Genomic DNA, 25,802 nt, shown 5'->3' with positions numbered 1-25,802 from the left:
TTTGGCAACTGGTAGAAGATGTGGCTAGCATTTTGTTTTCATCTTACTTGTTTCCTTTTCATTTTATGTAACCATTTATTATTCTTAACTTTTCTTTTAAATAACCTTTTCTTATGAAGTCTTCCTTTTAAATTCCTTTGTTTTATATATATATATATAAAATATATATGTATATATGTGACCCATCTTTAAAAGGATCTCAGTTCTGAATTTGAATAGTGAATCTCTGACATTGCTTAATTAACATTTTCAAAAATTACTGGATTAATATTTCAAGTTCTTTCTAATGGTTCTAAAGTGATTGCTATGTGTCAACACAAGAATTGACAGATTAGTACAAGTACTTTGTTCAATGGGAAGCATTCTAATAACCTTGCAAAATTTTTGTCTCTGAAGTTTTTGATTTGCATTTCATTCCTTATTCTGAAAGCAGAAGTAATTTTCTTCTTGTCAGGAATAAGTGGTGACCTTATTTACTTCACTTCTACCACAATTTTTATGTGCTATTATATAACTGAAGAAAATATTATTTTAATGTGCTGTCTGAATTTCTACATGAGGTTCTTTATTCTTTATTGTGATGTTGTCTTCAAATTAATTATAGTGTTGCCACATAAAAAATGATATAAAACACCACGCTGTAATTATTTACACTACTCAAGCATAGCATTTATTCATCTTACTTTTATAAAATCTCCAGCTGAGTTGATCTGTGATCATTATTGGCAATAATCAGTTTGCCAAGTGCAAATGTTCACTATCTGCTCTTTGCTTCTTAGTCCTTGCTTTTATATACTTTTGAAAGACTCCATTGTTTACATTTGTGATCAGCATATTCACAGTGTTATTGTACAACATGGATAATTTTATACCTTTCATATATTTTTCTTTAATGCCCTCTTTTTATTTTCTCTGTGGTCATTAGAGCTAGAAGTTATTTAGTGATACAAGTTGTTTATCCTTCCAATTGCTGAATAGTTAAGTTTTTATTATAATGGCTTAATAGCACTTTAATTGATTACCTGAAATAACAGATAATTTCCTAAAGCAATGTGCAAATTAGATTCCTTTTCAGAGCGTTTATTAAACTTGTGAATTCAATCTTTTTCTATTAAAATGTTAGTTTATCTAAATAGATTGTGAAGTTAGAAGCCAAATTCTGTTTTTGTTAAAGCATTCTATGTGCTATACAGCAAAATAGACAGCATGGAGTTTAACTGCCCTGGAATTGAAGCTGAAGATCCTTTAAGGAAGAACAGTCCCCAGAAATTAATAACAAGTTCAAGAGTAAAATCTTGAAAGTTTTAATTTTGGTTTCATCTTGTTTTTTCTCCAGAGGAGAAAATGACCCAAAACTAGGCAAAAGTACTCTGGGATATTTTCCCCCAACTTTTCACCTGCAGAGTAGTTATTCTTGAAATGCAGCCTGAGAGTCAGTCACGTGAGGATCACGTTAGGGGTTCTTACTTTAAAAGTCTAGTTCGTTCAAGTCAGAATTGGGGGAGTTGGTGCCCCGAAGTCTGAATTTTTAACTAGAACCCAAATGATTCTTAAGTATAATAGATTTAAAGAACCTGGAACATTACCAAATGATGAGATGAGTTTTTCTTTCTTTCCTTTCCTTTTCTTTCTTTTTTTCCCCTCAGCATCTATATCTCTGTTCTTTGTGATGTTGGGCTCTCATTTTCAGGACATCTCCAAGGCACTAACCCTATAATACATATGGAGAAAATGAAAAGTATCTTACTACAGTTTGTTCACTTGATTTGAATTTTACAAAACACATTTGTAAAACATACGGAAAACTTGCTTCTGAACCATTGAGCATTACTAGTCTTTATTATCCTGCCATGATCTTCTATTAATTGAGATTTTACCTCAGGAGTGAGGACTGTTTGAATGATAATACATTTACATCTGAGCACTTCACATTGTAGTTACGACGTTTTTACTATGGTATGATCTTTTAAGATTAAATATGAATGCAGAGGGGGTAATAATTTTCCTTCTACCTTTCTCAGTTCTTGGTTGAGACTCCCTGTAATAAAAGACAGATAAACAAGAGAAAAACAAGCAGAAGTTTATTAACATGTATTCAGGGGAGATACCCAGGAAAAATGAGTAAAATTCCTTAAATGGCCCCAGGTACCACCTTAAATACCGTCTTCAGCTAAACACAAAAGAAAGGTGGGGACTGGGGAATGAGTTATGGGAAGTTACCAGGAAAAGCATGGTAAACAAGGGTACAATATTTTTGTGCATATTTAAGTCACTGCCTGCTCTTTTGGTAAGAGTTTCTTTTAAGTGTCATTTCCCTATTCTGGGTACAGAGAAGGAGATACTCTTAAAATAGGTATTTCTTTTATAAATGTAAATTTTCCTTTCAAAAGGATAACTTCTACTTCATCTTCAGAGCTTCTCCTATATCTTCCCTTTCTCAAAAGTACAAGTCAAAGTAATCCTTGTTCCAAAGAGGCATATGTTGGGGTGGCGTATTCTTCTACCCTTCAGTGAATGTCATTAAAGGTTTTGAGTATGGTATCAACAGATCACTGCCCACATCACGGTATAATGTAAAATTCTTCTAACATATTATAGTCTATGTTCATTGTTCTTTTTTTTCTGTTCTGAAGTTCAAAACATTGTAGTTGTTCTTTCTTTTACTGAGTGAAATTGTTTTTCCCCAGGAAACACATAAGTTATTCCTTATACGTCTTCCCACTTATTCCCTTGAAATGAAAAGTATAGTACCTGGTCTCCATGTTGTTACAGACTAAAAATCCAAGTGTATTAAGGAAAGGTGACTTACTCTGAGTGTTGACCTAATCACCAGCAGGAATAGGATGAAATATCATGCAACCCTTGGCTTCATTTCTTGCTTCCTCATTTTTCCTGTGTGGGTTTGACCTTTTTGAAAAGGTCTTCTTTTATTCTGTGCTTAAATATGTGTGTTTAATTCCTGTCTCTCCCTCTCCTCATCCCTTTCATCTTGCCCCCTTTCCCTCCCCTCCCCCCTTTAAATGTCAGAGGACTTCTGTAGACTGTGATTTTATAATAAGGTCACAGTTGATGTCAAATTTTGGCATAAACACTTACCAATTTAATACACAGAAATTTGCTACTTCTCGAATAGCTTCTTGGATATTTTTAAAAGAACTTTTCTCTCTGTCCTTTGCTGCCCCCCTCCAAGTAATATTTGTTCAGAGGGGATATGTACACAGCACGGAAGTCTTAATAATAAGCTCAAAGTCAGTATTTTCCTTCCAGCCCTACCCCTGCAGTCCCTCCCTCCAGTGGTGACAGTATCAGTAGTTCCTTCCTTCTGTCCTCCTCCTTTCCTTTCCTTTCTTCCTTCCCCTCTCTCTCTTCTTTTCTCTCTTTCTCCCTCTTAATACTAACTGGATCCTATTTGCGATACTTTCATTTTAATATATTGTTTTGCAGCCTATGGCTTACAGTGTTTCCAAACCAAAATACAGTCTACTGCATTTTAAACAATGATTACATAACATCTCATTGTACCATAATTTCTCTGTTTCTTTAATGATCTAGCATACTATGCAAGTATATCCCTGAGTAAACTCAAAGTTTTAGGCTTGCTGGATGGTCAAATCAGTATTTATATCCACAACAGTGTACAAGTGCCTATTTCTCCAAACCTTCTCCAACACTATTGTCATATCTTTAGTTTCTGTTAATTTCATTCTTTAGGTGAAAAAAGGGTTCTCAAAATTTTGATTTGTTCATTTGTCAGTATGAGTAACATTGGGTATCTTTTGATGTTTGTTGAACATACTTAACATATGTGAGTGTGTTGTTCAGTTCTTTTCTCCATTTTTCTATTGTATTGTTAGTCCTTTTATTTTTCATTTTGGTAGAAACTTTTCATAAATTGAAGAACTTGTATTTTGTCCTATGTATGACAAGTTTTTTTCTTGGTCTCCGTTTAGGTCTATTTGTATTTTCCTTGATGCTTTCTGAATTTGATATAATGAATTAAAATGTATATTCTGAGTTCTAATTTTTATTTTTACACATCTTTTTTCTATCACATTTATGTGTCCCTTTTTAATATAAAAATACTTAACCTATCTGGAAATTGTGTTATAGTAAGGGGCAAGGCAAAGACCTAATTTATTATTTTCCCAAGTGGTTAGAGGAAGAAAAAGTTTTTCTTGACCCTTTTAGGGTCCCTGGATGGGTCTGAAAATTAAACTGACAAAGACAGATTGACAGGAGAAAAGCACTCAGTTTCACGTATGTTTTCACGTACATGAGAGCCATCACAAGAGAATGAGACTCAAAGTTCCCAGAGCAGAAAGTTTTTATATCTTTTAGACAAAGAAACAATAAATTTGTGAAGAACTGGCAAGACAAAGGGGTTTGGGCTAGGTGTAGTAAATGGTGAAGAAGTAACTCAGGAGATAAAGGTTAGTTTAACAAAGTTTGTTTGTAGATTCCTCTGGCACCTCCCTGGACTAATAAGAGTCTGTCTCCAGGAAAAGGAGAATCTATTTCTTACCTTCAGGTGGAAAGCAAGGAGCTTTTTCTATGTATACTGCTTCTTAAGTGCATTCAGCTCAAAACAGTTTTTATATCAAAGCGGCATTTTAGGGGGCAACATATTCTGGTTTCCTTTATTAGCCAGTTTTCCTAACGGCATTAACTGAATAAACCCTTTTTTCCATTGGCTTAAAATGCCACCTTTATGATACACTCTTTCCTTATGTATTTGGCCAGATCCTACATCTGTTTCATTCATTATTCCTTCCAAAGTACCCAACTTTTTTCATCATAATTTGGAATTAGCCACTTACCTAAATTCTTCAGATGATACTTGGGTATTACTACCAATAGTTGTAATCATTTTTCTGTTGATTCTTTTGGTTTCTAAGTATTGGATCACATTATCTGCAACTAATAAATTTTTTGCCTGTCTATTGTAATATTTATAGCTATCATTCATTTCTTCTGTTTCTGATATTAATGGAAATGTTTTTCCTCCAATAAACACAATACAGCCTTTTTGGTTGAGATATGTACTTTTTCTAATGTAAAGAGATTTTCCTTTTAGTAATAGTTAATAAAGAACTTTATCAAGAATTAAAGCTGAGTATTTCTAATTGACTTTTCAGCATCTATGGATTATCGTCTTTAATCTATCAATGTTGTGAATTATAGTGACAGACTTTTATATTGAACTGTCTTTTTATTCCTGGACTTGAACTCTTCTTGGTCATGTTCTTCTAGTAACAGTCTCCTGAAGTCTGTATTCTCAGAGTCTGTTTAAAATGTGTCAATACTCATGTGTGAAACTGATCTTCAGTTATCTTTTGTGCTGCCTTTCATGCTTTAGTATTCATGTTATGCTGACTCTTTTAAAATAAACAAAGAGAATTTTAGAAGTTTTTTCTTCTTTTAGTTCTACTGTCTGGAATAATTTAGTATCATTTCTTCTTGGCCAGCCCTCTTAAAATATAGGACAGCCCTCTTGTCCTTCCTCCCTGCACAGTTGTCAATAGGTTATAGATTTGTAACATCCCCCCACCCCCAGCTCTTTATTTGGAAGTTTTGTCACCTTTACAGAGAAGTTGCAGGAATATGAATAGTACAAAGAACATCCCCATACCCTTTACTCACATTTGTCTGTCGATAATACCTTAGCCCATTTGTAAAGTTTGACTTTTAATAAAACTTTCCTAGAGACTTGGGAAGAATAAAACTACAGTGTTAGAGAAGTGTAACAGTTAACTGCTGATACTGGAAATGGTATTCCTAAAGTACATTTGCTCAGACCTAGCCTCTCTGTCCATTGCACGGCCTCCTCAATGCTTTGCTTTTTTGCTATCCTCCTCGTGGGCACCAGTAAGCCTGGCTTGGGAGTACAGGCCTACTTGAGTCCAACTCAAGTGGTTTATCCTCAACTCGGTGTCTTGTCTTTAGAGAGAGAAGTTTTTCGCCCTATCCTGCTGCCCTGTAGGGCCCACCTCCTTTACAGCCTCTCATGATCCTAGTGTTCTGCCTTCAAGGGAAAGCTTGCCCCCACCCATGAGGAAGAGCCATCATGGAAGGCTAATAGTACGTTTCTCAAAGCATGGCCTCTTCCTTCTTGAGTAAAAAGATCAGGCCTGTATGTGATATTCCTATAGTCTGTTCTCTGCTCCTACTGTGAGAGAACAGACCCCTGTGAGACAAGAACAGATGAATGAAAACACACACCACTCATGCTTGTCTAAGAATAAGTAATTTTCAGATATGCCATCTAAACCTCTCTATAGGAAAGAAAGTTATAGCTTAATCTACAAGAACATGGAAATAACTCTGCTAAAACATACATATATTTTATATACACACACACATACTCATATATGTATATACACACACACACATATATATGTATATATATACACATACACACACACACACATACATAATGAATGCTAGAACATAGGATTTCAGTCTGACATTTTCCTCTGTGGATTTCTTTACTTCATTCAGTTCCTCATTAAGATGTTAAATATACATACCTAAAAGGGTCCTCCAAAGTAGTCTCTTCTAAAACAAATAGACCACCTATTCTAAAGACAAATCCACATCTCTGCCCTAAAATGTACAAACTGCTTATAAATTTAAAATTGAGAAAATTTTCTAGTTTCAGAAAATTCTCAATCAGTAGGCATCTTCTGTATACAGTTGGTAAGTAAGAGCAATCACAATATTAAAAATTGAAACTGGTATTCTAGGGTCAGGATCATTGTTATTTAATTGCTCTTAATTTTATTTCATAAGACGTTCAGAGAGCTTAAAATTGTTCTCAAGTAAAAGAGTAATTCAGTATTTTGAAAATATTAATAAAAGTATACTGTTGAAGTTAATGTGTTCTTTTAAGTTCTTCCTGTGTTGTTACCTAGACAGTTGTACTATTATTAAGTAAAGGCTGTTGTTCTTAATAGGTGATTTAGCCTTAATTGTTATGAAACACTGGACAGTTTGACTTTATCAAATTCTTCGGTAGAGCCAACAGCTTTGAACCGCCTATTGAGTGGCGTTATTTCTTTATACCTAAATCACTTAAGTGTGTTATTGAATGTTATAATTGAATATTAGGCTATTCAGAATTCTTTGCAAAATACTGAAATCCAAGTACGTATTTAAAGTTTATTTCAAGGGTATAAATAGTTTCAGACAATTGTTTCCCTACTTATATTTATAAATTTTATCTAGAACTCAGCTATCCTATGCTATGTATCACTTCTTTCCTTAATGGGAACATGAGATTACACTAATATACTTCTATTTTCTAATTTGGAATCATGTTTTATTTGTTTGTCCCATCAAACTTTATCTACTGATGGTGCCCCAAAAAAGAAATAATCAAAAGCAAATACCTAAGAATGTTAGCAACTGACTGCTTTACTTTGTGTTGTTAAATATCTTTCTAATTACCAGAAATCATTAGTCATTTAACTACATGATCTTTTAATAGAGAGATGATGAATAGAAGATTTGGGGTTGTTAACCATGAAAGAAAACTGGTTAAAAACTATACAACAGAAATTAATACAAAATTGTAAATCTGCTATACTTTAATAAAAAAAATTAAAAATAACATGATTTTATTCAAGACAATCAAGGAAAAGGTGGACAAAAGAGATGAAAAATTTCAACAGATTAAAAATAATCTAAACTAAAAATCTAAAAATATTTAAAGACAGATTCTGGTGAATATTTTAGAACTGAAAAATAATATATCTGGAATTAAGGACTCACTCGTTGGGTTTAATATAATATCAAATTGGGTACAAGAAGACAGGATTATAGAACTAGAAGATGAAAATATCCCAACTTCTGATCAGATCAGCTTCCCAACACACCAAGGTTAGTTGTTATTTTTATCTGTACTTAGGCTAGTTCCCTCTCTCTTCCCCTGTATCCTCCATCCACAGCTTCTCTTTTCCCAGCTGTCTTCTTTTCTACCTATTGTTTCAAGTCCCATTTCCACATATCCCTGTTGAAGACCTACATCCTTGATCTCAGCAGCAGACAAAATTAGGAAAATTTGAAAACTGGTTCATCAATAGGTGCTTAGCAGGCCAACACAGAACACTGCTAGTCATGCTACCTAAAGTGCACAGAAGTCCACTTTGTGTGATTGTCACCAAGTAAATTTAGCAACAAACAGGAAGGGAGTACCCAGTGATACAATCTGAGTCCCAAAGAAAGAATCTTATTTCCTAGGAAATTAAGAGTAGCAAAACAGACCCCTATTTCTAGAGAAATTGAAATTAAGAAAATGAGTTATGAAACCATGGAAAGAAGCAAAACCAGGGACTGACAGCTGTGGCACAGAGTTCGTGGCATGGCCTGTACACCCAGAGTAAGGCCATGGCTCAGCTCCTGGAACTGTGCTCGTGGTCAGAATCGTTGCAGGAAAGCAGCAACACTAATGACCCCACGCCAGGTAAAGATCTCAAATTCTTAAATTTCTGCTACCTTGGAACTAAATTGTTCCCAGAATCTAGTGTAAGTGGTTTCAGCTCTGAAGCCCTCTGAGGGCTTTGAGGACAAGGAAACATATCAATCATTATACCACGTTATCAGTGTATAATTGCTCTTTGGTTCGGATTTACAAAATTAAGTTAAATAAAACTTTGTTGTTTTCTCTTGGGGCTATATATACCACCATCAGGTAAATCTTAAATTTGGCTTTGTAGGCCTAAAGTTTGGGTTGTATTCTATTCCTTGGAAGGAGACATAGAATATTAAGGTGTTAAGTTATTTAATTTTATACTAAAATATGTAGAATATGTGTGCATTTGGGTATGTGGGTGCATATGTGCGTCCATTCCTAAGTTGCCTTAACCTGTTACCAAGCCCTTATCTAACTTAACCTCAATTTTATTCTTAAAATAGGTAGAAAACAAATTTTTATCTTCAACTGGATCTTGTTTCAATATTAAAAGCTTTTAGACTGTTTTGACTCAATACTTGAATGTTATGCCTCAGAACTTTGAAATGGTAACTAATAATATAACTGCTCTTGGACTGAAAGCTTTTCAGTTAACCTTCCTCCCTTTTGTTAAAAACTGCAGGTGCCTTTTCTGTGCCTGGGTCTTGCCTGCCCGGAGAACTCGAAGTCCTTGATCTTTATTTAGTCGTTCATTCACTCATATGTTCAGGTAATATCTGAGCACTTACTCTACACCAGGTCAGAAACAAAATCACTTCCTACATTCCGTTTACCACATTCCCTTTGGCAGTCTTTATTCCAATCAGAAGAATGTTTTCTGAGCAATTCACACAAATTTTCTCTTTCGACTTGGGGTTTGATTGATGTATCAATCAAATAATGTGAGTTTGCTTGAACTATACTGTGATTACTTTTGGTGGTGTTAACAGCAGAAGTTAAAAGAAAAATACATACACGAAACAAGGTTTTCTTTCTTTTTTCCAGTTTTATTGAGATATAATAGACAAACCATACTGTAAGTTTAAGGTGTGCAGCATAATGATTTGACTTACATACATCATTAAATTATTAATACAGTAAGTTTAGTGAAGAAAAAAAAAAAGATTTTCCTTATGGTGACTTGATGGATGTCCAAGACTTTATTTTCCTCTTTTCTTCTTTAATTTCACTCAACATTTAAAACTTATTTTACATTCATTGTTTTAGGCTTCTATGTCTTTTTTTTTTCTTTGAATACTCTTGTAAGCAATGTCTGTATCTTTTAGTCTCTCTTTCTCGTGGTTTGTAATAGTAACTACTTTTTTTAAGTCGGGATTTTTGAGGTATAATTAGTTCACTCCTCTAGGTAAATTCACCTTCTTAGTGTACAATTCTGTGAGTTCTGCACAATAAGGTCGTACAGTGGCACCACAACATGTAGAACTGGTCCCTCGTGCTACTGCCCTCCTCCCACCCGGCAGCCCCCGATGTGCTTTCTGGCCATGTTGTTTTGCCTTTTCCCGAATGACATAAAAATGGAATCATATTGTATCCAGTTTTGGGGACTTACGTCTTTCACATAGCAAAATACATCTGAGATTCATTCATGTTGTTGTTTATTTGTTCCTTTTATTGCTAAATGGTATATAACACTGTGTGGTTACCAGTTTTTATCCATGCACCACTTGAAGCACATTTGGGCTGTCTCCAGCTTCTGACTCTTAGGAACAAAACCACTATAAATATGCATTTGGTAACTAATTTTTAAATGGGTACAGCTTAGAAATGAGGCACAGATGACGTAACTGTGAAAACAATCAAGTGAGAAGATACCAAAGATGTGGGCTCTCTGCTACTTTAGCATCCAGTTAACTGTGAACTTGGACAAATAATTTAACTCTCTGTGCTTACTTCTCTTGTAAAGTGTGCGTGGTTTAGAACTTATTCTAGCTTTAAAACTACATGATAACTGTGCTGTATAGGTAAAGTATTTAATCCTGTGTTCTCTAAGAGGAGAATTATATACCATCACATACATCTTTGTAAAATTAAGTTGTATGAAACCAGTATAACTAATATTTAAAATAAGAAGTTGTCTTAGTCCAATCACAAATGACTTCAAAATAATATAATTTGTTTCATAAATTTTAAATGTCATTATAATCTTGAGGTTTTTATAAACTATGTAATCCAGTTGATTTTACGTTGGGAAAGTATTTTGATAGTAATATTCTTAAATAAAACATTTGGTAAATATTTTCTTTAAAAATATTTTAGCATTTATTTATTTATTTGCTTGTTTTTAATTTAGATGGGTCTAGGGAAGACAATTCAAGCAATTGGCATCACTTACTTCTATAAGGAAGAGTGGCCTCTTTTAATAGTGGTCCCTTCATCTCTGAGGTACCCTTGGACAGAAGAAATAGAGAAATGGATCCCAGAGCTAGGTCCAGAAGAAATCAATGTTATTCAGAATAAAACTGATATTGGGTAAGAAGAACTTTTAATCTTTAAGAAAAAAAAAAGCCTTCCAGTGTGTATGTAATATATACCAGTGTTTGGAATGAAATAGCACATAATTTAGAATTAAGAGACTAATATGGAGAATTTTATTTTATATTTAAAAATATGAATTATTTATCTAAAACCAAACAGTGTATTTAGTGTCATCAGTTCCTTTATGGTATATTTTTAAAGTTATATGTAAAAAAATGTATATATATACACTTTAAAATTATTTGAATATGCCTACTTTATATATACCTTAAATATACTTTAAACTATTTTAGGGTATAAAAATAAATTTTACAATTTTTCAGTGATTAACTTGAAGCTCGTGAACTTCTGTTATCAACAACAATGGTAGGTTTTGCTTAGAAGTTGTTAGTTAATGTGCAAGTTTTATGTAAAACAAAATTAATGTTAGCCAATTTTACTTTTTATTATATCAACTTATAATTTTAATATTTTCTACATTGAAAATATTTACTTTGTGATAATTTGAAGTCCTTACTCTAAAAATCGATCATAGTATAGCTACTTCTTCTCATTTTGTTTTCTAGCCATTGGAATAAACTGCATAAATTTGAATATTAATAATTTATTTCATTGAATTTCCAGGTGAAGCATGCAAATTATCATGTTCTTAGAAGTTCAAAGTTACCGATTTCTAAGCCTCAAATAAAAAGCAATGTATCCATTAGAAATAAATGTCTGTTAATACTTGGTTAGATTGTTTGTGTGTGGTATTCTACTATATTGTATTCTCTATGATTATTAACATAAAGAAATATAGAAATAAAGTTGGCCTTTATGAGTGTGGAAGGAGGAACCAGATAAAATAGATGTCAACATTTTTCTTTCAACCTAAAACTCTAATTCAGTGAAATATTTCTTCATGGGCCCAAGGAAATTTAAACACTTTGCATGGTCAAAATAAAATGTAGACAATAATTATAAATAAATTTCCTCTCTTCTAATAAAACTACATAAAACTTAAGACTTAAGACTTTAGAGAATATAGAATTTATTAAGACCTCTATACCCATTTTCTGTTAGCTATCCCTTATTTAGAAGTTTACATATAAGTATTCTTAAAATATTTCCCCTCTATCATTTTTTATGTGTTTAGATCTTCTAATTTTTATTATTATTTTGGAAATATACTTTAGCAGTTAAATAGTGGCTAGTATTTTTATTTGAATAACACTTGGGATATGTTAGATAGCATTACAACCCCAGAGGATGACTTTTCTGCAGGATGTCAGCTAATGGTGGAAAAACTTGCCCAGTGTCTTCCAGGAACTTAAAGAAACAGCTCTAGGTATATAGCAACATGGGACAACATGTATTACTGCAAATGCGTATACCTCTTTTTGTCATACACCTGTTATGCATGGACCGTCTGCTTGTCAAGACGTGGCAGGGTAATAGCTACAGTGACCTATGACGCCCTTGTCTTCCGTATATTCCTCTTAGTATATCTAAGTTAGTTAGTAGTATTAGCCCTATACTTTTCATCAGCAGACTTTCCTATCATTTGAGTGCAGTAGGAAATTCATTAAGTCTCTATATTAAATAGATTCATTCAGGGCTTAAATGCAGTAATCCTTAAAAAAAAAATTGTCATGTTGGTACTGGCCATTTAGGAGATCTGACTTTTCTGTTGAAGGGTAGAGAACTGCAGAAGATTGACACCATCCTGTGTTTTTCACTGGTGACATAGAAAATGCAAAAGTGACATGTTTTATTGTTAATGCATTTATTTATCTAATTATTTCATTCTGCAAACTCACTGGGAGCATAGCACTGTACATAACAGAGATGAATAAGACACATTCCTTACCCTCACCAGTCTTATGATATAATAAGAGAAATAAATACATAAGTGAATAATTTCATTATAGTATGATAAAGAATATTATAGATGTATGAATTATAGAGATAGTTTAAAAGATCAGAGATGACTTTAGCCTAGTATATCTCTAGGTGAGGTTGTACCCTCCTCTCTTCCTCAAGCCTTATTGCCCCAGGGCAAGGACCATTTTTGTTGTCACTGTGATAGGGACTCTACTGGCCTTTAATGGGAGAGTTCAGGAATGTGAAATGCACTGCAGTACACTGGACAGCCGTGCAGTACTAAGTGTCATTCTGCTCAAAATTGCATTAGCACTTGAGTCGAAAAACACTGCTATCCTCTTTGTGGGAAGGCTTCATTGTATAGTCAACTAATATTTGCGTATCTACTTTTTATGTATGATTCTAGATGCATGGAAACAAACATTCTTAGAAAGTAATGTTCTTATCCTAGTAAAATGTCAAAATATTCCAAAAACCTTTTAACCAAAAATTTGGTTTTGGTTAACCAAATTTTAAATTTTGGATTCTAATTTATCATATTTGAAGATGGCAAAATCTTAAGAGATACTACGTTTTAGCAGTAGTACCATCTCTTCTTTTTCCTCCTTTATTCTCCTTTGTATTTCTTCCCAAAGAGTTATATTGTTTTTAGTAAATTGGTTACTAAGATATATTTAAAGTACATGGATTTTCTTTTCTAGGAGAATATCGACCAGCAAAGTGACAGTTCTGGGTTATGGCCTTTTAACCACAGACGCCGAGACTTTGATAGATGCTCTGAATGATCAGAACTTCAGAGTAGTTATTGTGGATGAATCTCACTACATGAAGTCCAGAAATGCAGCTCGCAGCAGGATTTTATTGCCACTAGTACAGAAAGCCAAACGAGCCATTCTTCTTACAGGAACCCCAGCTCTGGGAAGGCCTGAAGAGGTATCAACGTCCTTATACTTTGGGCTTTAAACAAAGAACTGAATCCATCACTATTTTTGTAAATTTTTAATTTTAAATTTGATGCCCCAAATGCCATTAGAACACATTGGGAATTTCTAGACAGCTGTTTATGATTAAATATATCTTTTGCCCTGACTGTATCTATTTACGTGTAAGCCTTAGCCATGCTTATAGTTATATATAAAAAATAGCTTTTACCTTTATTATGAGATTTTCATATTTAATACACATTTGTAATATTCTTCACATTTGTGTTCTTATGGTTCTTCTGTGGTCTTAATTTTCATTTATCCAGTCTATTTTACATTATATTTTACAGCTCCCTAGGGTTGGGGTTCAATCTCCTTTGTATCTTTTGTACTACATTACATAACTTCTCTCTGTTCCTCTTTCACTTCAAAATCCACATTTGGGGAGGTAGAGAGAAAATAGAAGTTATACGCAGACCAGAAGAGATACCTACTTTGAATGGAAGAATAAGGCATTTATTTGATACCCTATTTAGCTTTTACAACTCTAAGAGGCAGTTGGGGTACGGAGTGATTAAAAGGCTGGGAAGGAAAAATGAAGGATGAAACACTATAAAGGTCAGTATAACCTAGGGAAGCCCTGTCTGTTAAGGAGCACTCAGTCATAGAAAAATACACAGGCTTGTTGCTTGGTAGGGTTGTTGTGAGAATTAGAAGGAATAATGCTTTGAAAGTGCAGTGTCCTGTGCCTGGCACATAGTAAACGTTCAACTAAATGTGTCCATTGTTGTTACTGATTATTAAGCCAGGCCTGAATGATAGCTATTGCAAGCATCTCTGCTGGTATTACCAAGGGTCTGCTTTTGAATGCCACCCTGGAATTCTTCTGAAATACACAGAACAGTGCATAGCCAGTGATGATAAAATTCTCCATTTTACCTTTTATATTTTTTGCTCTTGAATACCTACTGGAAGTGGGAGAGTAGACCCCAAGTAATTTACTTAACGTTCTAAAATTACGTCACTGAGTAATGGGATTTATTATGTCCTTATGAAAAATGTATGAGATGTATCATTTAAGAAGGAAAGTATATAAAAGATATGTATATTTTAAATGATAATAGAAAAATGAATACTCAGTTATTGATTATCTAGCATAAGAAATGGAATACTGGCAGTACAATAGTGGCCCTTGTGTGCCATGTGATTACATACCAGTACCTTCACTCCTCACCCAGGATACCACTATTCAAAGCAAGGGTACATCTGGTTTTGTGAATCATGATGATTATACAATTTGGGGATGTTGGGACTCTTTAAGAAAAAAAATATAAAATTGCAAACTCTAAATTAGGAGTTCTGAAACTGGGGTGAGTCCTCTAAGTTTGTTTCTCTTTTGCAAGATTATTTTGGCTATTCTGGGTCCCTTGAATTTCCATATGAATTTTTTGTAGAACTTGGCAATTTTTGCAGAGAATCCAGCTTAGATTTTCATAAGTATTGTGTTGAATCTGTAGATCACTTTGGAGTGTATTGCCATGTTAACAATATTGTCTAGAAATCTATGAACATGGGAGATCTTTCAATTTAGTTGAGTTTTTAATTAAATTTAACTCTCCAACAGTGCTTTGAAGTTTTAACAGTATAAGTCTTATGCTTCTTTTGTGAAGTATTTTATTCTTTTTGATACTGTTGTCAATAGAATTTTCTTAATTTTATTTGTGGAATGTTTATTACAAGTATATAGAAGTACAATCATTTTTGTGCATTGATCTTGTATCCTGCAAGCTTGCTGAACTCATTTATTAGTTCTAATAATTTTTAGTGGGTTCCTTAGGATTTTCCGTATACACGATCATGTCATTTCCAAATAGAGATGGTTTTACTTCTTTCTTTCCAATCTGGATGTCTTTTATTTTATTTTCTTGCATAAATAGCCAATTCTTGCCCTGGCTAGAACTTCCAGTACAGTTTTGAATGGAAATGGGAGTTGTAGGCATCTTTTTTGTTCCTAATCTTGGGAAGAAATCAGTTCTTTCACCACTACATATTTACCATGTTAACTGTGGGTTTTTTGTAGATTTCCTTTATCAGATTGAGTAAGTTCCTTACTATCTCTTGTTTATTGAGTGTTTAATCATGAAAGGACTGAATTTTTTAAATGTTTTTTCTGCATCTACTGAAGTAATCATATGGTTTTTATCCTTTATTCTACTGATAGAGTATATTATATTAGTTGATTTTCATGTTAAACCAACCTTGCATTCTAAGAAAAATCTTGCTTGGTCACAGTATATAATCCTTGTATATGTTGTTGGATTCACTTTGTTAATATTTTGTAGATGATAATTGTGTCTATATTCATACAAGATATTGATCTGTAGTTTTTTTTTGTTATATCTTGGTTCAGTTTCTTATTATATCTTGGTATTGAAGTAGTACTGACCTCAGAGAATGAGATGGGAAGTGTTCCCTCCTATTCTGTTTTTTTGGAAGGGTTTGCAAAACTGTGTCTATATTCATACAAGATATTGATCTGTAGTTTTTTCTGTTATATCTTGGTTCAGTTTCTTATTATATCTTGGTATTGAAGTAGTACTGACCTCAGAGAATGAGATGGGAAGTGTTCCCTCCTATTCTGTTTTTTTGGAAGGGTTTGCAAAACATTGATATTACTTATTTTTTATTAAAAATTATTAATTAATTTTTTAAATTAATTAATTAATTAAAATAATTATTAAATAATTAAAAATATTTGGTGAATTTGATGATGATTTCTGGGCCTAAGCTTTTCTTTGTGGGCAGATTTTAGATTAACAATTAGATAATTCATTTTCTTCACTGAGTAAATACCTATTCAGATTGTCTGTTTCCTTTTGAGTCAGTTTTGATACTCTTTTTGTGTCTTTTTAGGAAGTTGTCCATTTCATTGATGTTATCTAATATATTGGCATCCAGTTTTCATGGAATTCCTTATAATTCTTTGTATTTCTGTGAGGTTTATAGTGACGTCCTCTTTTATTTCTGGTTTTAGTAATTTGAGTCTTGTCAGTCTAGCTAAAATTTTATCAACTTTGTTAATCTCTGTAAGAGCCAATTATTGGTTTCATTGATTTTTTTTGTATTGCTTTCCATTTTATTTAAATTCTAATCTTTATTATGTTACTTCTTCTGTTTGTTTTGGGTATAATTTGCTCTTCCTTTCCCAGTGTCTTAAGGTGAAAATTTAGATTATTAATTTGAGAACTTTCTTCTTTTTTTAATATAAATGTATACCAATATAAATTTTTCTCTAAACACTGCTTTCACAGCATCTCATTTTTGGTATGTTGTCTCCTCAGTTTCATTTATTGCAAAGTCTTTTCTAATCTCTAATTTCCCTTGTGGTTTCTTTGTTGAACAGTTGGTTATTTAGAAGTATGTTGTCATATAAAAAGGATGTAAAGCAACAAAGCCACTGTGGAAGACACTTTGGCCATTCCTTAATAAGTTAAAAATCAAATTACTGTAATACCTAGCAGTTTCCTTCCTAGGTATATACCCAGAAGAATTGAAAACATATGTTCACAAAAACTATATCCAGATGTTCATAGTGCCATTATTCATGATATCCAAAAAGTAGGAAAAAGTGTCCGTAACTGCTGAATGGATCAACAAAATGCAGCCATAAAAAGGCATAAAGTGCTGATTCACTCTACAGCATGGGTGAGCCTTGAAGACATTATGCTGAGTGAAAGGAGCCAGACACAAAGACTACGTATTTTATGATTCTATTTTTGTGAAATGTCCAAAATAGGCAAATTCATAGAGCTAGGAAATAGATTAGTGGTTGCCAAGACTGGGAGAGAGGGAGAATGGGATTAGTAATGGGTATAGATTTTTTTTTTTTTGAGTCATAAAAATGTTCCAGAATTAGATAGTAGTGATCAAAACACAACTTTGTGAATCTCCTAACAGGCACTGATTTGTACACTTTAAAAGTCAGAACAATAAAATCGGAATATGAATTTATATCTCAAGCTGTTATTTTTAAAAAATATTAAAATAACAGGCACTACTATGTACAGCCTATTAAAGTTATAAAAATGGAAAGATTTCATGATACAATTGATGAAAGCATAAATTGGGACCATTGTTTTTTACAGTGCAGAATGGTAACATCTATCAGATTTTGAAAAGCATATACCTTAAACCCACCTGCTTCATTTCTAAAAATGTACTCTATAAACCCATCTAATACAAATGCATATAGGGGGTTGGATGGATGGATGGATAGACAAACAGATGATTGATAGATGTAGATGCCGATACATATATATATGCCTACACCCACATATATTTATATATGTGTACTCATACATGTAGACTTAACCAAGTTACTAATTTTTAATAACTGCATGAAAGCTAGAAACAGCCTGTATGTCCACTATCAGAAGACTGTTTAAATCTTTTACACTGTATCTACGTAATAATCTTTTACAGTGTAGCCACATAATAATAAGCTACATAATAACAGTGTTTTATTATTTTAGTAGATTGCTTATGTGATTTTTAAAACTAAATAAAATTAGACATACATGTGCTTTAATGATGTCTAAGATACGTTTTGGGGGACAAAATTCCAGTTGTGTATGTGTAGTATGATCCTTTCCTGTGAATAAAAGAGAATAAGTACATAAGCTTATGTAGGCATACAAAGTATATAAATGTACATTGAAGAAAAGGTTAGCAGTTATTCCTGAAGAATAGGATGGCAAGGATGGGTGGATGGAGGGGAACGAGGAGCCTTGAGGGAAAAGGTAGATTTTCTTTTTCACTTTTTACTATTTCATTAAGTGGATTCATCACGGTAATAATAGTTTACTAGAAAATATTATAACATATTGAAGACACTTGTGTTGTTTCAGCTTTTCATGCAGATTGAAGCTCTCTTTCCACAAAAGTTTGGAGCATGGACCGACTACGCCAAAAGATACTGTAATGCACATATCAGGTATGACAAACTATTTTCTGTAAGTTTTAACCCTCTCATATTACCATGAACATTAAACTTCATTAGTTAGCCTTTGTCCTGGTGTTCTTCAAACTTGTGGTAGCTCTAGAATATTTTCAAGTAAAATCTTGTGTGGATGACGCATATGTAAAAAAGGAGTCAATAATGGAAGTTTTTCTTTATTTTTTACCTTCCAAACATTTCATTTTTGAAATTATTTAATTGTATTGATACATGTGCATATTATGAAAAAGTGAAAAGTAAGTACCCATCCCACCCGTGTCTCACAGTCAGCCATCTCCCTTCCCAAGTAACCAGTGTTGGCGATTTCTTGTGTATCCTTCTAGAGATACTCTATGCATGAAAAAGCACATATGATTATGTATGTATAACATTATTTTATTTCTACATAAACTATTTGCTGTCTTCACCTACAATGTGTTGGAGATCCTAGCATTATCAGTTACTAGAAGAACTTTGCCATTCTTTTTACATGTTCCATGTATTCCACTGTACAGACACACTGTAATTTACTTATGTAGTCTACTATTAATAGACATTTGTTTGTGGTATATAGCTGATGCATACAATGGAGCAATGAATATCTTTGCAGGTGTTGAGAAGTAATATATTACAGTGGCAAAGGGCAAGCAAAACTAGAGCTAGACCACTTGTGTTTTATATTCCTATTCAGTACTTCCCAGGTGTTTCATTTTAGAACAGTAACTTTATCTCCCTGTACCTTAATTTCTTTAGCCCTATAAACAGAGAATAATTATTCCTGCTTCAGAGAGTTATTATGAGACTTACATTAGCTGATATTTATAAAGGACTTGAGCAATGACTGGTACATAGTGAGCACTCAATAATTATTAGCTATTTTAATATTTCATGTCATGCACATGGAAATAAATCTGTAAGATAAATGTATTAGAAGTGGAATTGCTGGTACAAAGGGCATATGCATTTTTATATTTTATAAATATTTGCAAATTATTCATATACCAATAGAAAACGTATACCAATTTATATTCCCACAGCAGTAAGATTTTTCCCCACACCTTGACAACATACTTAAACAGAAATTATTTTATCTTGCCAATGTGATCTGGTAATAATTTTAATACACATTTGTCTTATGTTGTTAAAGGCAGTCAAGCATTTTTTCATACATGTAAAACTCACGTGTACTTTTTTCCTGTCAGTTGTCTATGTACTTTGCCCTTCATTCTACTAAACTTACTAGCTTTTTTTCTTATTGACATATGGGAAATCTTTGTATATTATAGAAGTCAGCTCTTTACCTGTGATATAAGTCCCTCACCCTTTGTCTTTCTGAAATCACCCCTTATGGTTATTGTGTTCTGATGCTTTTTAAAAGGCCCTAGAGCACAGGGGTAGACAGAGTCCTTCCAGATTGTTTGTATATTGGCAGTTTAACAGTGATCCCCAAAATCAGGCAAGATAGCACACACACCCCCAAAAAATCAAGAACCTTTTTCTATTTAAGACTATAAATACAGAAATATTCAATATTAGTATAAACCAGAAACTCATTAAAAAGCCTATTAACCATATGCAAGTGGAATTTATATGAGGAATGCAGCCATAGTTTAATATTGGGAAATCCATCAATATAATTAGCCATGTTAATAATGAAAAGGAAAAGCTTCATTTCATTTTTTCCATTTATGCTGAGATGTAATTTGATAAAATTCAGCATTCACCCTTTATTACAGTTTTTAATAATCTTAAGGTATGCATGTGTGTTACTTATGTATGGGTGGCAATTGTCTGTGTTCTTTGCCCTTCACTCTACTAAACTTACTGGCTTTTTATCTTACTGATATACTGGAAATCTTCATATATTACAGAAGTCAGCTCTTCATCTGTGATATGAGCCCCTCACCTTTTTTCTCTCTGTGTGAAGTAATCCCATGTGGTAAACATACATATGCATACCTCTCAAGGCATTTTCTTCTAGATTCCATTTCAAAAGTTTTATGTTATTCCTTTACTTCTTTACCTTGAAAGCACTATGGTTCCATAGACACTGATTTAGATCGAGGCACTTCCTGGCATTTTAAGTTAGTCTGTGGAATGTTAAATTTTTTCCCCATAATGTTTGATTCTATAAAGTTGTCATTTTCACACTATAATGTTGCAGAAACCAAATTATGGTTAGTTCTTCAGTTTTAGATCCTTATTTTATATTTGAAATGTCATGACTATATTAAAAATAAAGTTAAATGAAGCTTGAGCAAAAATGTAACTTTGCCTTTGTAAAGTTTATTCCATACATAAGTGATAGGAAACAGAAGTGGACATGATGGGAAACAGAATGTGAATGTGATTTAGAGATGAGAAGTCTAGGTATAGGTAACTACCTACCAGGTTTGGTCTGAGAGGCACAGAGAGTATTACTTATTCAGAGCATCCCAGATCCAAAGTCCCTTACATCATTCACTCTCCTGGGTTATATTTAGAGGAAGCTATAAATGCAGATATGATTTGGAGAAGACAGCCCATTGAGTTGTCAACCATTAGCACATTAGAGCTAGAAAAGCTTTGCAGTCGCGCAGTCCCCGCCTCTGTCATTTTACAGGCACCTGACAAGGTTAAATGGCTTGCCCTGTATCTGACTTCCTCTTACATATATTTTTTCACTTTTCCTGGCAGTAAAGAAGATTTAGGGAATGGCAACTTTGATAAATATTCTTTTACATAGAAAAAAAGGACAAATAGGTAATCCAGCCAGGATTGGCTGCTGGCGTCCTCTTAGCAGCAGCCCCTCCCTTGATGTCATGCTTAAAGGTTAGGAATGTGTTCATAGTAATTTGTCAAATTTTCTGAATTTTCTTTACAGTTGATATTTTGTGCCAGTTTTACCTCTTAGGAGAAACAATTATCTTAATTGTTATGAGAGGGAGAATGTTGAGTGCTAGTACATTTTAAAGGTATTTATAGTCATTCCCCAAAAGTGTTAGTTAATAGGTCATGTCAGCTTCAAGAAATGTCTTTTGTGGAATTGCAGTATGCTTTGTCCTTAGCACTGTTGCATTTAATGTTCTCATCTATAGCTAAATAGAGGTCAGGTCTATTCCATTTGCAATGGCTCAAATCTGAGAGAAATAGTTAACATACTGGATGGCAGAGATAAGTTTGAAAAATAATTTGATAAAAATTCTGCACTTTATGCTTAGAAAGTCTGCTTTGTATGGAAGGGATTTGAGAAATCCTCACCTATTATCAGTAGTTCAGTTTAGTTTAAAAAGACTTCTGTTTTGAATAACCCTAGGCTAAATTAAAGTCAAGTGTCTATCATAAGTGATAAAAAATTAAGTAATATTAGGACACATTAATGAAACTGTCATCCAGAGTAAGTGATGCTTCTGCTTCACTCATTGATTAGCCTACATCTGGAGTTTAATTTTGAATTAATCCATTCATTCAAAAAATATAGGGAGATGGGTATAGCTCAGTGGTAGAGTGTGTGCTTAGCATGCACAAGGTCCTACGTTCAATCCCCAGTGCCTCCATTAAAATTAATTAATTAATTAATTAAAATTTTAAAATAAAACATTGAAAAATATATTTATAAGGTACCTGCTATCTGCTATTGCCTGTGCTAAATATTAAGCATGGATTACAGAGAACAAGACTGAAGTATAGAGAACAAGGCCCCAGCCTTCATTGAGTTTTCAAGTCAAATACTCACCAGATAATTATAGTTGTGGTGAATGTCATAAAAGGGAGGTGAAGGACGTTATGGCAGAGTTTAGTAGACTGAAATAATTAAGTCACTATAATCAAGAGGACCAAGAGGCATCCTGTGAGGAAGTGATATTGATTTGCATCCCAGGATGAGGAATTTTACTTAGTAAGGCTCAGAGCAAGAGAGATTGCTATGCCTTTGAGGAACTAAAAGAAGTCCAGTTCAGCTGAATATTCTTGAGCTAATTGAAGAGAGAGTCTCAAGACAAGATGAAGTTAGGCAGGGGTCATGTTATACAGGGTCTTGTGCTTCACCGTAATAGCAATAAAAAGGCACTGGAGGGTGTTTTGTGTTATTTTTTTGGTTATCAGTGTTGCAGGCTTTTTTTTTTTTTTAAACTACGCTGAAGTATGCTTGAGAAAATTTACCATTTTAACCATTCTTAAGATTAGAGTTCAGTGATACTGAGTACATTCACATTGTTCTGCAACTGTCACCACCATCCGCCTCCAGAACTTTAATGAGCACTGAAACGCTTCCCATTACATTCCCAGTATTATAAACAATTTCCCATTCCCATTCCCCTTTCCCCCCAACTCTAGACCCTGCTTGTGGGATTTTAAAGCATGAAACACATGCATGATTAAATTTACAAGTTTCATTTGTTATTTTTTAAGACAACATTTTCACATCACTCAAAATTCTAATCCTATAGAAGCTCATATAATTTCAAAAAAATCTCTTTCACCTCAGTTTCTCTTCTTTAGGCAACTATATGTAGTTTTTAATCTTTGCACAGAAATTGTGTATATTTGCAAGCACATTCTTGTTTTTAACTAGTTATTATAAATATCCACGTTATTTTGTACTTTCCTTATTTGTCCTTTTTTGTACACATAAATACCTTCCACCTTTTTCTTAATGGCTTTATGGTATTATTGAGAATATCCATAGTTTCTGGATTGGCAAGAAGTTGAGGGGGTCTGCATACTTTTATGTTCTCTAGAAAATGGGAATGACAGTTATGTGTTCAGAGAAATGGAAAAGTTGAGGGTTAAAAGTTTGGTGAATGTTGACATGGTATGAAATTTTGCTGAACAGGGGAATGAGAGAATGAAATTAGTGTGGTAGAATCAGTACAGCCCTGGATAACTATTTGAGAGCAGCAATTCTAGATTTGTAGTGGAACCAGTCTTCTCTAAGGTTTGATTGCTCCAGCAGCATGAGCAGAAGCTTGGAAAAGTCTTATAGTTGGACCTATCAAAGATTTTTTTCCCACCAGCGAGCAATGCATGGACTGTGGGACAAGGGAAATTATACCGTATTGATAAAAACAAAGCTTATGTAGGAACTGAGAAATCAAAGCAAGGTTAGGAAGGATGTGAAGACAGGCAAGATATTGTGGATATGGTGAAAGTTGACTGAAAGGTCCTGATGAAATAGTAAAGATACAGTGGGTATAAATGAGCAAGTGGGCTGGAAGGATGGGGGTACTAGAGAGTGGAATGTCTGAATTTACTAGCAGGAACTTTTTCAGGATGGATTATAGCTGTGGGAGGGATTTTAGGTCATTGGAGACATGGAATACAAGGAACTGAAAGGGAACTTAAAGTCATGTTTTAAGAAGCATATTAACAAATGAAAACATAGCTGAGAAAGGGTTACCAGAGTAATGAGGGGATTTCATATTCAGCTCTACAAATGCCTAATATTATTGATGGCCTGCTATATTTAAGACATTATTTCAGAGCTGCCGGCAACACAGAGATGAGTAAGACATAGTGCTTGGTCTTAAGAAGCCTATAGGAATTTGAAAAAGAGAAGACCTAGGAGGAACAAGTCTTTAAATATTTAAAGATCTGTCATGTTTTAAAGGAATTAGACTTTTGTCTTTGTGGTGTCAGAGGGTAAAAATATTATCAAGGAATGAAATTTAATAGGAAGGTGGATTTTGGCTTAATATAAGAAATAAAATATGCATAGTTATTTATGTATAAAGGACAGTTAAACAATAAAAATTGTAACACTCTACAATAAAAATGGAACAGAAAAACACTGTAATTCAGCACTACTACCAAGTAAATTGTTTTCATTTTTCTTTATTTCTACCCATCGGTCTAGTAACTTTGACAGAGCCTGCCTGCAATGCCGTCATCTGCTACTCTCATTTAGCATCACTTACCCCATGCTTTAACATTGTCTTTGTAAGTTGTTTTATTCTCTTTATTTTTACTAATTTAAAGATAGTTTATTGCTCTTGGAAAAATAATTCATTCTTATGTTGACAAATCAAACAAAGAGAAATGAGTTTTTACATAGGCAAAAATCAGCTGAACTCTCACTGCCCACAGGTAACCAATACTAATGTGTTTTGGTAACTTTCCCTCTAGATAGCTTCTCTGCTTAGATCCGTAATGATAAGTAAATAGGTAAGTAGAGAGAGAGAAAATTTTATACAAATAGGGCTATGTTATACATACTTCTTCTATAATATGCATTTTCCACTGAACGCAACTTTTAGGATATCTTTCTATATCAGTAACTAAAACATATCATTTTTATTAGCTTCATGGTATTACATTTTATATATGATGCTATGCCATGTATTTTAGATGTGTTATCTTTAATTCTTTTAACAATCCTACAAGGTTAATGAAATTATGGCCATTTTATAGATAAGTAAACTGAGATTTAGAAAGATTAAGTAACTTGTCCAAGTCACGAAACTAAAAAGTCAAAGACAGTAATGTAAACACCCCTTACCACCAGTTTTCTTCTGTTCTCTTGCAAATATTTGACTTATTTGGTAATTTAGTGTCTGTGTTTATAGGATTGATTAAATAGAATAAATGGACTAAATAAATTAATATTTAATAAATCAAGTAATTGTTCCTTTCTTAGTCAATTTTTTAAGTTTAATTATTAACTTTTATTCCACCATTTGGTTTTCTATATAGCCATTACTATTTTTTTTTCTTTTTTAATTGAAAGATATGTCAACTACTAAAAGGTCATACAAGCACATAAAATAATTTTTTTTTTTAAGTTTCCTGGATGCCTCCCCTCCCACAGCCTTCTGTTCTGCTCTGGTCTGTACTGGTTTTTCTCCAGGCATGGTGCAGAGCTGTCATTTTGAATTTTCTTTTGCCTCTCCTGGTTTCCATACCTTTGTTTCTTATTTTCTTGTCTTCTTTTTTTAATATTCTATTATGGAAAAAATTCAGTATATACAAAAGTAGGCAGAATAAAATAATACACCCTCTACGTACTCTTTACAAGCATCAACTAAACTCATGCCCAGTCTTGTTTTCACTGTTCTCCCATTTACCTCTACCACCCCATATTATTTTGAAGCAAAGCCTA

The 25,802-nt window shown here is 33.3% G+C and overlaps 1 protein-coding gene across 6 annotated transcripts in view; it reads left to right on the top strand.

Annotated features, from left to right (window-relative positions):
- The window catches only part of ZRANB3 (zinc finger RANBP2-type containing 3), a 216,722-nt gene that overhangs the window by 95,943 nt on the left and 94,977 nt on the right, over positions 1-25,802 (top strand). For 5 of the 6 annotated variants that reach the window (XM_045508866.2, XM_045508865.2, XM_074363564.1 and 2 more), the window contains 3 exons: positions 10,761-10,939; positions 13,510-13,741; positions 18,639-18,724. In XM_045508866.2, coding sequence (XP_045364822.2) covers positions 10,761-10,939; positions 13,510-13,741; positions 18,639-18,724 — 497 coding nt within the window. Of the gene's footprint in view, positions 1-9,092; positions 9,180-10,760; positions 10,940-13,509; positions 13,742-18,638; positions 18,725-25,802 lie in introns of all 6 variants that reach the window. The other variant, XM_045508867.2, reaches the window with a different exon arrangement.

Source organism: Camelus bactrianus, chromosome 5, assembly GCF_048773025.1.
Source record: "Camelus bactrianus isolate YW-2024 breed Bactrian camel chromosome 5, ASM4877302v1, whole genome shotgun sequence".
In the NCBI taxonomy this organism is placed as follows: domain Eukaryota; kingdom Metazoa; phylum Chordata; class Mammalia; order Artiodactyla; family Camelidae; genus Camelus; species Camelus bactrianus.
Note: the sequence above shows the minus strand (reverse complement) of the source record. Positions and strands in the feature narration are given on the sequence as shown.